The 14791-nt window shown below is 37.6% G+C and overlaps 1 protein-coding gene across 2 annotated transcripts in view; it reads left to right on the plus strand.

Annotated features, from left to right (window-relative positions):
- WDR70 (WD repeat domain 70) overlaps positions 1-14791 on the plus strand; it is a 293941-nt gene that overhangs the window by 180618 nt on the left and 98532 nt on the right. For both annotated transcript variants that reach the window (XM_059173825.1, XM_059173827.1), the window contains one exon: positions 1779-1953. In XM_059173825.1, coding sequence (XP_059029808.1) covers positions 1779-1953 — 175 coding nt within the window. The remainder of the gene's footprint in view (positions 1-1778; positions 1954-14791) is intronic.

Consider the following 14791-nt stretch of genomic DNA (forward strand, 5'->3'; position numbering starts at 1 on the left):
TAAGTTTGCTCTTTGTCTCTCGTTTTGTTCCTTGTTCTGAAGTCCACTTTGCAGACATTAATATGGTTGGTTACTCCAGCTTTCTTTTGATTATGTTCACCTGGCACATTTCCCCCCCATCTTTTTACTGTTAACCTATCTAAGTCTTTATATTTAAACATTTGTGTATATTTTTTTTTAAAATTCTATTTTGTGTTTATTTTTTAGAATTAATTTATTTTAGAGAGAGGGAAAGTATGCACGCATATGAGCTGGGGATAGGGGTAGAGGTGGAGGGAGAGGGACAAGCAAACTCCGCACTGATCATGGAGCCCATCATGGGACTCGATCCCAGAACCCTGAGATCATGACCTGAGTGGAAACCAAGAGTTGGATGCTTAACTGACTGAGCCACCCAGGTGCCCCCATTTTTGTGTAATCAGCTGGGTCTTGCTTTTACCTAATCCAGTCTGACAATTTTTGCCTTTCAATTAGAGTTTTTAGATGATTTCTAATTAATGCAATGATTTATGAGACTGGATTAAACCTACCATTGTGCTCTTTGGTTTATGTTTATCCCATAGTTCTTCTTCATTATCCCTTCCTGTTTTTATTTCATTTCCATCAGAATCTCTCTTCAAATAATATTCCACCATCTCCAGTATAGTATAAAACTATACTACTGTGTCTTCCTCCTAACCTTTGTGCTATTGTTGACATAGATTTTACTTGAACATATGCTATAAATCTTATAATACATTGTTTTACTTCAGCCATTTATCTTTCAAAGAGATTTAAACATTTTTTAAAATGTCTTTTAAATTAATCTTCATTTTTACCATTTCTGGCACTTTTCATTTCTTTGTGTAGATTCAGATTTCCATTTGCATTGTATTTGTTCTTCTTGAAGAATTTCCTTTAACATTTCTTTTAGTACATGTCTGAAGGAAATGAATTATCTCAGCTTTCATTCATCTGAAAAAGTATTTACCTTATTTTTGAAATATATTTTTGCTGCCTATAGAATATTAGATTGACTTTTTTTTTTCTTTTAGAACTTTAGAGATGTTGTTCCATAGTGCTTTGGCCTGGATAGTTTCTGCCAAGAATTTGCTGAACTCATCTTTGGTTTTCTGTATTTTATGGTCCCCCCCCACCCACCCCATCCTGGGTCATAAGGATCTTGTTTTAGCTTTCCTTAATGGCAGTGTTCCTTTGCCTGTGATGTGAGCAGGCGGGTACTCTGTATCTCCCCCAGTCCTAGCCTGCTCTTTTTTGTTACTCGTTGAAAACTCAGGGGCAGACAATTTTGTTTCTGCTTCTCCCTCGGAGGCATGAAATCTTTGCCTGCGCCCTAGAGGGGGACATCATTCTTTCGTGACTTATTTTTTCAGTGTGTTTTCTGGTGTGTATTATATAACAGTGCATTAACACATGTAACTAATTTAGAAATTAATGTGTGTATATAGGAGGTGTATATTCAATAGTTTTACTGATCAGAGTATATAGTCGGAGTTGTTTGGAGGCCAATGTTATAGAGGGTCAGAACTTACAACGCTGATAGATTTGAAGTAGAATTTGCTACTTGCTGTTTGATTTGAAGACAACATGATTCAGATGGTTCACTTTATTGCAGTGAGTAACTTCATTTGTAATTGGAGAATGTTTTACAGAACGCATTTTATTTTAAAAATAATTATTAGATTTATATGCTTAAGAGGTGAAGCAGTTTTTATGAGCTCTTCTGAATTTTAAACTCCTTTCTTTTTTGTAAATGAAAATCTCTTTATTGTTTTTAGGACTGTGAGGACATGGGAAGTTGAAAATCCAAGGAAGCAAAGAAGTGTGTTTAAACCACGGACGATGCAGGGTAAAAAAGTAATTCCCACCACGTGCACTTATAGTAGAGATGGAAACCTCATCGCAGCTGCCTGCCAGAATGGAAGCATACAGATCTGGGACCGAAATTTGACTGTAAGTCTAGGACATTAAAGTCCGCTTTTCTTAGAAGAAAACCACCTTATAAAGACAAACATCATGTTAAAATATTATGAAGGTCAGTTTCCTGAGTTTAGCCCTAATTTAAACTTCAGTGTTAGTTGATAAAACATTGGGACGTTGCAGTAAACAGCATTTTCACAAACATTCCAATTCAGTATTTTCCAATGTGTTTGAGATGTTGTTTTTAAAATAGAGTAGATCTTTTAGTATAAAATTTAAAAAGCACAGTGCAGTTTTATTATTTGGTGTCTCAGTATACTTGATTTTGAAAGCGAAGGATTTGATAGTAGTGTAAAACAAGACTAAGCAGAATACTAGAAAATACCCTTTAAAAGATTTAAGAAAACCATATGTGTAGGATGGTCCATCAGTTGTTTTGCAATTATTTTTGTAGTAATTTAAATAATATTTTGTTTTGACATTCCATGATGTTCCATTTGAATATTCGGGTTTCAGATTTCCTTTTACAGTTTTAGACCATTATTAGAATAAATAAATTTTTGAATTGGAAGGGATCGCAGAATTCTATGTAAACAATTCTGCGAAATAGTGAATATGAAAGTCTTTGGATTCTGGGAATCAAATAAACTTTAGAAAGGGTTTTGTTCTATGTAGAAATGGTACAAACAAGATTTTTTGATAAGTGGAATGATTCTATTTTACCAATGTTAAAGTGCAAATCTACACTAATGTTGTAATAGTATTTGGTTATCTTTATTTTAATTAAAGATCCTGATAAAATGATTAATTTAGTAATTTGTTAGAATTTATTGGGGCACCTGGGTGGCTCAGTGGGTTAAAACCCCTCTGCCTTTGGCTCCGGTCTTGGTCCCAGGGTTGTGGGTCGAGCCCCGCATTAGGCTCTCTGCTCAGCGGGGAGCCTTTTTCCCCCTACCCCCCCGCCTGCTTATGATCTCTGTCTGTCAAATAAATAAATAAAATCTTTAAAAAAAAGAATTTATTAAGTAACTCTACTATATGATAGGCACTATTGTAGACACTGGGAATCCTGCAGATTATAAAAAACTCCTGCCCTTTGGAGTTTATATTCTAGTTCTAGTTTAAAAATTATAAAAATAGTCTTTCAAATAAAATTACCCATCATACATTTACATTTTGAAAGACACCCTAGGAGACATTGTTGTCTTTTAGGCAGATGGGTTAAAATCATTTGTCTTAGAGTGAGGTAAAAAGTAATGATAGGGAAAAAAGAATCCATGTTGATAATGCTGGAAATATCTTTGGCATTTTCTGTTTGTCAGATCTTTTTATTTCTGTTTTCATCTCCATTGTAAACCCTATAAAGCTTCATAACAGCACAGAGATTTTAAAAATTCTTTGAATTGTAAACTGAGTTTTAACCAAGCAATAAATTTTTCAGTAACTGGCTTTCATCGTCTCTGGGTGCTGTTGGATTAAATATAAAAATTCTAAGACATGAAGTTTTCTTGTGTAGCTTTAATAGTGGTGTCTTAGTATGTGCATATATGTGTGCCTTTCTCTTAGAACCCATATATTCTTATAAAGTTGAGTATAGTTTTTAAAGATTGGCTTTGCATATCTCCTAAGATAATGAGTACCTTCTATTTCCATTTTTGTAAAAAATAAAGCTTTTTAAATGTCAATTTACTCCCCCCCATCTTTTAAGCTATTTTTCCTAATTATAGTCTTTGTTCTGTTTTCTTAGAATTTAGTAGTACATGAAGTTATAGCATATTATATAACATCCTGTTTATTTTTATTCACATTTTTACATTTGCATGTACATCTGTCACCTAAAGACAAATCAAATGGAGAAGAAAAACTTGCTAGCGGGAAATACAGCTGGTTTTAAGGACAGAATTTTACCAAATTTCTTATTATTACTTCAGCAATAATAAATTATCTGCAGGGAAACACTAAAGCTGAGATAAAAAAAAAAACGAAACAAAACCTACCTAATAGCAGTCGTTTTTCTGTGTAGTAGCTGGAGAATTACATGGTAAATAGTGATTAATACATGTGTGTGTTTTGTGACAAGTAAAACTATCATAATTGCCCTACTTAATCATAGAATTCTCATTAGAGAATTAGCAAATTAAATGAAATATTTATTTTTTAGAAGTAAGGTGTCTATTTTTCTATTAGTGATAAATTCCTGTGTTCTCAAGACCTACCTCTGCTCTAGAATTACGTTGGCCGGTATTGTCGCCACTAGCCACATTTGACTGTTTCAATTTAAATTAATTAAAATTTGCAATTAAAATTTCAGTTCCTTAGTCACGTGGCACTTTTCAAGTACCAAGAGGCCACATGTGTCTAGTTATGTGCTCCTTACTGAACAGCACGTTCAAGAACATTCCCGTCACTGGTTGGAAAGTGCTGCTCCAGAGGAGTGTTTGTTTGCCCAACACCCCTTTCAGAAGTCATGGATGATGGCCCGTCTGTCCATTTGAGGGAAGAGCTTTTCAGAGGAGCGTCTACAGGTCTGCAGTGCTTCCTTAGTCCCTCAGCCCCCATTCACCAGTGTACATCCGAGCAGTGGCAAGAAAGCCAGTGTGTGGTTGGAGTAAGGTGAGGGAGATGCAGAGCAGTGGGAGGTGACGTGGGGAGGTAACAGTGTGCTCTCTGACTCAGGTTCCATGTGTGCAGAGGCCTGCTCAGCCTGCACGGTGCTTCTCCTATGTGCTCACGTGGCTTTTCCCCTTCACCTCTTTGAGTCCTTTGCTCACATTTTCTCTTCTCGGCAAGGTCTCCCTGACTCCACCCTACAAAAAATTGCAGCCTTCTCCCCATCAGTGGCACTCTTCTATCCCTCTTATTTTCTTCTCTCATGCTGATCAGCATCTTACATACTCCACTGTGTATCTTCCATACTTGTTCATTGGCTGCTTACTTCCAGTAGGATATTGGCTCCATAGAGAAAGATTATTGTCTATTTTGCTCCCTGTTGGATTCCCAGAGCAAAGATCAGTACCTAATATACAGTAGATCTTCAACAATGGTTTGTTGAATGAAGGAATGAATGAATGTATTCTGCAAGGGTAACATAATAAGGTTGTCAGTTTGTTTCTGGGAAGACATTTAAAAATAGCAACATAAAAAAAAAAAAACCCTTCTATTTATATGAAACCACAATGAAATAGAGATAGAAGAGATAGGGGAGAAGTAGACTGAGGTAATTTGGGGTATATCCTTAATGATGTATGAATATACAATCTGTATTAACATAGGTAGATAAACTGTTTTAAAACTATTTATTTAAAAACTATTTTCATGGCTCTCAAGCTTAATTTCTTGACTTTTAAAATATTCCAGCGTTGTATGGTCTCATGAGTATCTAACAATTTCTTCTGTTCATTTAAAAAACACATAGCCCATTCTTTGGACATATTTTTTCAAAGCAGTGTTACTGTTCTTTAATATCTGTTAAGAATCTACGATATGCTAGACCCTTTACTAAAAGAACACGCTGTATTTGCATGTATTGCAATCAGTATTTATAAACTAAGATTTTGGCAGGAAAATGGGGACCATCCTATTTATTTATTTATTTTTGCCTTCCCTAGACACAGGTGATAGGAGGGAATAGTATCCGAAGTTGTTCCATTTGGTAGTAGGGGACTGTCAGCAGCAGCTTGATCCACTCGCCACCTGATTGCCTCTTACTTCTCCTTTTGCCTGCGTTTCCTGCCCAGATTCTGGGGCTGTGCCTTTGGAGAAAATGACCACATACTGCCGCCCCCTATCAGGAAAACTTTAAGCCTAAGAGATTTTACAGAGACGCATTTCTTCAGCTCAGTGGCTGACCAGCGCCCATACTATCAGCTGCCCTAGAGAATGGTTGGTATGGATCAGAGAAGGGCTTGGGTAGAAACTAGTAATGACGTTGGGAGATAATAAGTTTCTGGGCAAATGAAGCCCCAGTGTGTAAGAGAACAGGTAGAAAGGAGAGAAACTGTGGGAAATAAAGTTTCAAGGAGCAGCTTAGATCTAGCGCACTACAGATCTCTAAATGTCTTCAGTCACTGTCAGGTAACCCATGTTGAGCTTAAGCTGATTTATGTCCTTTTTCACCTTTCCCTTTATTTTTGTATAAACAAGCCTTAAAAGGTCTTGTTTTTATATAGAGAGAGAATTTGCAATTTGCTTTTTTTACCTGTAAGTGAATAGGTAGACCTCTAATTTCTTTATTTAAATAGGATCATAATATTACCCATGTGAAAGAGACACTTTTCAAAGAATTTATTTATTTTTATTAATAACTTCTTTGTTCTCATTATTCTGTCCTTACCCCCAAATGCTTGTAAATTACCTGGCATGTATTCTTCTATACTTTTCTCCATATCTCTGTATCTGTATCTAGCTAGCTACATTAGGAGCATTTCACCTGGTATTTTGGAATACCTACCACCTCACTGAGAATGAAACAAGAGAAATTTAAACTCATTAGGTAGTTTGTAAAAAAGAGAATAATCTATAAGATAATTTATAACCAGATGCTACCTGGTGAGTGTCCAGAATATGGAAGAGTTAAGGAAGGCTTAGAGGGTCAGAGTATACACATAGTTAGGACCTCTCAGAGGTATGGAATTTAGATAACCAAGGGAATCAGTTGGGATTACAGACTAATAATGCTATTATTTTACTAACCAGCATAACAAGGGCTATTCTGTATCAAAGTAGTCACATTGAAAGGTTCTTTTGAGATTGTTATTTCTCAAAATGTTTTGAATCTTTTCTTTTAAAATTGCCATCAAGCTAATTTCAGATAATGGCAACTACCACTACCACAAGGAAAATAAAGCAGAATAAAAAGCATGTTTTGTGGGAGGGGTGGCACTTGAGTCCCTAGGTACCTTTACGTTGCTTGAAGTCTCACAGAAATCATTCCTCAGTATTGGAGACTATCTGCTGTGCCTTGTATTTTATATATATAAAATAAAATATATATATATGTATATATGGTATATGTATATGTATGAATGTATATGTATATGTATGAATATATGATCTGTATTAACATAGGTAGATTTTTAAAAACTATTTTCATGGCTCTCAAGCCTAATTTCTGACTTTTAAAATATTCCAATGTTGTATGGTCTCATGAGTATCTAGCAATTTCTTCTGTTCATATAAAAACACATAGCACATTCTTTGGACATATATATATATACACATATGAGTGTGTGTGTGTGTGTGTGTGTGTGTGTAGTGTATTTTTCCTGAGCATTCTATACATCGTTTTCCTGATTCAGGAAATGAGGGCATGATCGCCATCTCATCAGATTATTTTGAGGAATATGTTAGGTAATATATTAAAAGTACCCAGAATGGGACTTGCACGTAACAGGTTCTTGGTAACTATTGGTCTTCTTTCTCCTTGTCCTCTTTAGCTTCTAATCAGCTTACAATTTTTGTAGAGTGGTTGGATCTCAGGATGCTGCTGAACTCTCACTGTGAACATGTCGTGAGTTTCCCAGATTTCTTGGTGACTAAAGGTGTGGCTTAGAAAGATGAGAATGTAGATCCCTGCTACAGCTGTCATTCAATGTATAAAAGTACAGTCACCATCAATTAATGAGAATGTTATGTACCCACTGGCTAGTGGGCCTGAGTAGACGTATGAACTGTAATTACCTTTTTAAATAAACACTTGGGAGAAAACATGTGACATACAGATTGTTCTGTAGTGTTTTTAACACACATATTTTTCGAAGTTTACTTTTCAAAAAAGTATGTCATTGACTCACAACACAAATAATCATCAGACCTGCACAAAATTACTTGCAGGCCCTGAAGTTAAGTTCTAATTTGTCAATTATTTTAATGAGAGCTTTAAAGTTTTACTTATAATGCTTTTAGAAAATGTTGTATACTGTTGGAAACAACATTTTTTAAATGAGAAAATACTGGCTTTTGAAAAAGTTAGGTTAAAAGATTTTCTTTTAAATGTAAGTGATTATTGTCCTTGTTTTTTGAGGTCAGGAATAATAGAGCAATTGCATTTTAAGACTTTCAGTTAAACAGGGTCAATTAAACACATTCCACTCTGCTCTCTCCTGAAACACTGCTAAAATGACAGAGAGGGCATTTTTAAGAGCTTGGATGAAGAGAATTAGAGGGGAGATGACAGCAGAAAAGAGAACTCAAGACACTTCTGGAAGCTGGAAACCAGATGCAGGAATGGTAACTGACTTAGCCAAGGAGAGAAAGTGGAAACCTTAGCAGTGGTGGGAGCAGCCAGTAAAAGTCCAACCGACTTATCCTTTGGGTCCCTTCTCCGTCATGTGCAACCATATCACTGTTCTTCCCTCTTCTTCCCTCACCCTGACAGAACACCAAAGAATTACTTTTGGGTGTTAGAGACTGTATTCCAGGTGAAGCTGCGATAAGGGGAATATCCTCATGTTGGAGGTGTGTTTCTCCCCCCTCCCCATTGTTACTAAAATAGCAATTACTGGTGCTTCCTGTGGGGTAGGTGGTATTTTAAACACTTTCTGTGTAATATTCATTTAATCCTTATCGCATTCCTGTGATGCAATTACTATTACTATCATCACTTTGCAAAGGGGGAGATAAGACACAAAGAGGTTGAGTTGCCTATCAAAGATTATAGTCAGTAAGTGGCAGAATTGAGATTTCGTCTCAGGCAGTTGGTTCAAGGGCTGGTACCACAGCTTAGCAAAATACAGCTCGTGTGCCAAATATAGCCCACCAGCTGGTTTCCTATGGCCTGCGAGCCCAGAAGGGCTTTTACATTTTTAAATGGTTGTATCGTTGTCTCATGTAAGAAATTATCACAAACTTAGTGATTTAAAACAACATGAATTTATTATCTTACACTTTTGTGGGTTAGAGGTCTCACTGGACCCAAAGTAAGGTAGTTAAGGGCTGTGTTCCTTTCTGGAGGCTTCAGGAGAACATCTGTTTTCTTGCCTTTTCCAGCTAGTAAGAGTCATCCACATTCCTTGGCTCATGGCCCCTTTCCTCCGTCTTCCAGGCCAGCAACAGTGAGTGGAGTCCTTTCACATCACGACATGGTGACCTTCTCTTCTGTTTCCCTCTTTCACTTTTAAAGACCCTTGCGATTAGATTGGATCGACTCAGTAATCTGGAATTGTCTCTATTTTAAGATCCATTTTCGCAATATTAATTCAGTCTGAAACCTTAATTCCCCTTTTGCTGTGTAAAATAACTTAGTCACAGATTTAAGGAACTAAGATGTGGAAGTCTTTGGGGGGCATTATTCTGCCTACTTCAATGATACACAACGTTTAAAAAAGTCAAAGTATTGGGGCACTTGGGTGGCTCAGTCATTAAGTGTCTACCTTGGGCTCAGGTCATGATACCGGTGTCCTGGGATCCGTGTCCTGGGATCGAGCCCTGCATCTGGGCTCCCTGCTCCTCCCTCTCGCACTCCCCCTACTTGTGTTCCCTCTCTCGCTGTGTCTCTTTCAAATGAATAAATAAAATCTTTTAAAAAATCAAAATATGAACAATATTTCATGGCATGAAAATTATGTGAATTCAGATTTCATAGTCATAAAATTTTATCAGAGCAGCCTCATTCATTCATTTTCATATTGCCTGGGGTGGTTTTTGCATTGCAGTAGCAGAGTTGCTGCAACAGACTCTATGGCCCTTAAAGCCTAAAATATTTACTGTCTAGCCTGACGTAGTGTTTCTAATCAGCTTCTTAGCACCTTACTCCTATATGAATGGACAGAGGAGGGTTACCAGACATTTGATATAAAAATGTTTTAATATGAAAGACAGAGATTAAAGCAAACAGACTAACTCAGAGGGGGGGAGAGAGGCAATGTAGAAAAGAGAAGAAAATTTGAAGAAAAACAATCCTATAATTAATATTCCAGAGAGAAAAGAGAAAATATTACAACCAAGAAACTAAGCAGAATACTACAAAAAATTTTGGACATCTAGAGTTCAAGCAGGAGCTCTTGGAAAATAAATGGATAATATTAGGGGGTGGGCATCCATAGGAGTGTTGAAAGATAGAGCCAAAGAAATCTACTAGAAAGGAGAATAAAACACTGAGAATGGTAGTCTTTTAAAAGGGTCAATTTTGACTTGAAAAGTCTAGAAAAAGAAAATTTAGAAGAGGGAGGATGGAATTAGATAAGAATTAGTTACTCTTCCCTCTCAAAAAAAAAAAAAAAATCAGAACTGAAAAGCCATAATTTTCCAGATAGGAAGGCCTTATCGAATACTCGTTAGAATGAATGAAAAAGACTCGTGTTAAGCTATGGGTCGTGAACTTCCCAGGCACCAGGCTTATAGAGAAGATACTAAGAAATCTCAGAGAGAGAAGAAGAGGAAACATGTAACAGAAGGATAATGGGGCATGTAATTAAGGATGTTGGTAAGATAGTTGTTCGGGGGGGGGTTCTTGGGTCAGTAGAGAAGAAAACAAAGAGCAAGAGGGGCCGATAGATGGAAGGCGGCAGAAAGATCACATCGTTGATTCCACAAAAATTATTGAACATCTTCTCTGGTCCAGGCCCTAATCTGGGTGGTCGGCACATACCACAGTGAACAAAATAGTGACCTGACGCAGTGTGCTTTCAAGTGCCCTGGAGAAGCTGGAAAATTGATATTTTGAGGACGCATCATAAGATATTATGTAATCTGAGTATTTTGAAGAATAAAATAGAAGACTTTCCAAGCACCAAATTCAGCTTTTTCTCCTTTTTCCTCTTTTTTCAGTCTTTCTTCTCCTTATTGACAGTATTACTGTTTGAAACAACTTCTTCTCCTACTAATTTCCCTTTTCCTTTTTTTAAAAAATTTCTCTTTCCCATAACCGGTGTAAAACTTAATTATACTATGCTTTAGTGGCCCGCACATCCGCCCCCTCCATTTCACCTCCTTTGCCTTCCTTCTACTTCAGACTTACATCATCTCCAGCCTGTGTTTCTGGGTACCCTCACCCTTCTCTGCCCATTCCCTCTGGTATACCCAGTTCCAGTTTAAATCTCATTAAATGCAACGCACACCGCTTCGGTGCTCACCACATACTGAATATAGTTCATATTTCCTCTGACTGACACCTACAGCCTCTCAGTTTATCTTTAACCAGCCTTTGAATATCTCCCACGACTTTCTCCATAAATAGAAAAACTTCTTAAAAAAATCAGACTTAATTATGCTTTGTTCCCTCCTGATCATCCTCTCCTGCCTTGTTGCCTTTCTCAAAACTGACCGCTCTGCCCTGTGCACTTCTCCTGCGAGCCCCCCACTGCGGGTGGGTGTTTCATTCTTTGGAAGCCAGAACAGATGCTGTTCCCTGCAGGCTGCTCCTGAACGGTGGGCCAGAAGATTATTTATCCAGGGCAATAAGCCCTGTCGAATGTTTTTTTTTTTTTTAAGAAATAATCTTCCATTTTAAAATCTCATCATTTTAATAAGTGAAGAATGCTTTGCCTCAGTTTGGCCCATGGTGATGGTGAATCCCCCCAGAAATGTCCATTAGTGACCTAATGTTACTGCAAGCAGTTGGACAGGGAAGGTTGAAATAGTGAAATGGTACAAGCATTTAGTGTCTGCCTATCTTCAACCTCACCTGCCATCTTCCTCCTCCTCCTTTTCCTTCCCCTCTTCTTCTTCCTCCTCTTCTTCCGTAAGACTTATTTATTTATTTGAGAGAGAGAGAGAGAGTGAGAAAAAGAGAGAGCATGTGCAAACAGGGGGAGGGGCAGAAAGAGAGGGCGAAAAGCAGACTCCCCACTGAGCAGGGAGCCCAACACGAGGCTCCAACTCAGGACCCTGAGATCATGACCTGAACAAAAATCAAGTGTCGGAAACTCAACTGACTGAACCATCCAGGTGTCCATCTTACCTTCTTTATGCTCATTAAACTCCAGACTAGCTGGCCGCTTTCCATTCCTCAAATGCTACTAAGCCTTGTCCCACCGTGGAGCCTTTGTACTTGTTACCCTTGGTGCTTGTAGGCCTTTGTCATGGCTTATTGCTTTGGCTCCGGCAGCTAATTTCTTATTCTGACCTCTGGCGAAATGTCATCTCAGAGAACCACAAAGCAGTGTAATAGTAGAGAATATGCATTAAGAAGGCTAGTTCTAGAGCAAGGCTTGATTTCCGTCTAGAGTAGTGCCCTTGTTCTCTCTGACCCTCTGTCTCTGTCTCACTGCCTAAAGTATACTCTTGTCCTTAGAACATTTACAACTGGGTAATTATTTTATTTTTCAGTTGTCTGCTCATTTGGTTTGTCTCCCCCTAACCTAAGCTTCGTAGGGTCAGGGCCTTCGTCTTATTTGCTATTTTCCCATCCCTAAAATGAGCATGGCATGACATTTAGTATGTACTCCCCCTAAATATTTGTTGAGTCAGTGAATGAATGCTATTAGATCGTCCGAAGTTTTATCTTGAGGTGGTTTTGTTTTCAGTTACCATTATTCTTGTTTTTAAATTTTTTATTACTGTTAATCAGGCTTTTTTATTATCAAATAAAATGTGTTGTTACAGGTTGTTTCAGCTGTCAGTATGGAGTGATGTTATTTGTGTTGAAAGTATTTTCAGTCTATTTTTTCCAAAAAATACATTTTTAAAGTATATGATATATTTTTCAAAGATTTTATTTATTTATTTGACACACAGAGAGAGCGATCACAAGCAGGCAGAGCAGCAGGCAGGGAGAGAAGGGGAAGCAGGCTCCCCACCGGGCAGAGAGCCCGATGCGGGGCTCGATCCCAGGACCCTGGGATCATGACCTGAGCCAAAGGCAGAGGCTTTAACCCACTGAGCCACCCAGGTGCCCCAAAGCACATGATATTAATAATAGCTAATGAATTACTGGATACCTTGTGCCAACCACTGTTCTAAGTATATATGTGTTAATTCATGTGACCCTCAGAACTGTACTATGAGGTGCTACAATAAGCTACATTTTTAGATGAGAAAACTGAAACCCAGCAGAGAAAGGTTTACTGGAGGCTTGTCAAATCATGGAGCCCCGCAGTCTGCACTAGGACCTGTGCTCTTAATCACTGTGCAGCGGTACTGCATGGGTGACACAGGAGTGGTGCTGGTGGAGAGATTCTAAAGCTAGAGTATGATGATGGTTGCACAGCTCTGCAAATTTACTAAAAAGCGTTGAATCATACAATGATGATGGATAAGTTTTATGGTATTAGGTTGTATTTTGATAAAGCTGTTTAAAAAGTGACATATTATTAAAATGGGTCATAAACTTTTCAAAACTGCACCTGTAGTGGAACTTTAAACCCTGAATTCTCTTGCCACTGGAATGAAGGAAGAGATAAAGCAGGTAATCTTCTTCCCTATTTAAATTGGCTAAGGACAGGGGTGCCTGGGTGGCTCAGTTGGTTAAGTGTCTGCCTTCCACTCAGGTCACGATTCCAGGGTCCTGGGATTGAGCCCTACATCTGGCTCTCTGCTTTGCGGGGAGCCTGCTTCTCCCTCTGCCACCCCCAGTGCTTGTGCTCTTTCTCTCTCTCTATCAAATAAATAAATAAAATCTTAAAAAAAAAATAAATTGGCTAAGGACAAAAAAATTTACAGGTCATTGTTACATGCTTTTTGGAGACAGGGTTTTTTTTTTCCCTTTCTTCTTTAACATTGGATCCACTGGGTAGGGAACACATGTAGGAGGGATGTAGTAAGTAGTTGCTGAATTAAATTTCAAGGACTTAATTTACCTATACCCTCAATATTTAGATTTTATTCCAAACATCCTTGCTTTCATATTCTAATTTTGCACAGCATCCTGAAAAAGACCAAACTTATGCACTGCCTTGATGGATTAACATACAGAAGAAAATATAACACATGAAAATAATGTGTGAAAACATTCTTAGGTTTAGATGATCATATACTGATCAAAGTTGCCCAGGGAAGCCAGGAGAAAAATTAAAATTGAATTAAGGTAAGTATTTTTCTTGTAAGACTATAAATATTCTTAAAGCAATTTACCTTATTAGTAAAACTGGAAGAATTAGAATTTTCTCTAAATGTGGTAGGAGTAGAAACTTCTATGAATATCTGTGGATGTGTATTGATCATTAGAACAGAAAAAAATGGAAATTGGTTAGCCAAAACCCCCAGTGTAAAATACGTGAATAAGAGAGGTGCCCCAGTGTCTCTGTTGCTTGAGTGTATCACGGGCTCAGGTCACAGTCTTGGGGTCTTGGGGTTGTGGGATCGAGATCTCCGGCTCCCTGCTCAGCAGGGAGTCTGCTTGTCCCTCTACCTCTACCCTCCCCACCCCGCTCATGTGCTCATGATCTTTCTCTCTGTCTCTCTCAAATAAATAAATAAAATCTTTTAAAAAATGTGATTAAGAGTTGCTGTTATGGAGTCAAATATATAAATATTGTAAGTAAGCAGTTAGTATAATCTTACATTTTCTTTACACTGAATGTATAGACCACAGGGGCTATACAGATTCAAGAGAATGATAATACTTTTTGTCACTGTTTGGTGACTTGAATTTGAGTAAATTCAAGTAATGTAACAGTAAATGTAACAGTAATTATAAAATACCTGTAAAGACGTAAGACATTTTTATCTACATGGCATGTAGTCATGATTAGAGACAGTTCTTATGTAACTCTGTTTTGAGTTTCATTAGACATGTGTCCAACACGTAGCTCGTGATTTCCTCTGAGAACTGGTGCCAACCTTTCCCCTATGTAATGGTTCCCAAAGAAGGTTAATTTGGGCTATTTTTTTCTCTGATTATAAAAGTAACCTGAAGTTTTTGTAAAAATACTTGAAATAGAAAAGCATATGAAAAACATGAGTTACATATAACTACTCCACCCAGAGATAAGCA

Source organism: Mustela lutreola, chromosome 5, assembly GCF_030435805.1.
Source record: "Mustela lutreola isolate mMusLut2 chromosome 5, mMusLut2.pri, whole genome shotgun sequence".
Classification (NCBI taxonomy): domain Eukaryota; kingdom Metazoa; phylum Chordata; class Mammalia; order Carnivora; family Mustelidae; genus Mustela; species Mustela lutreola.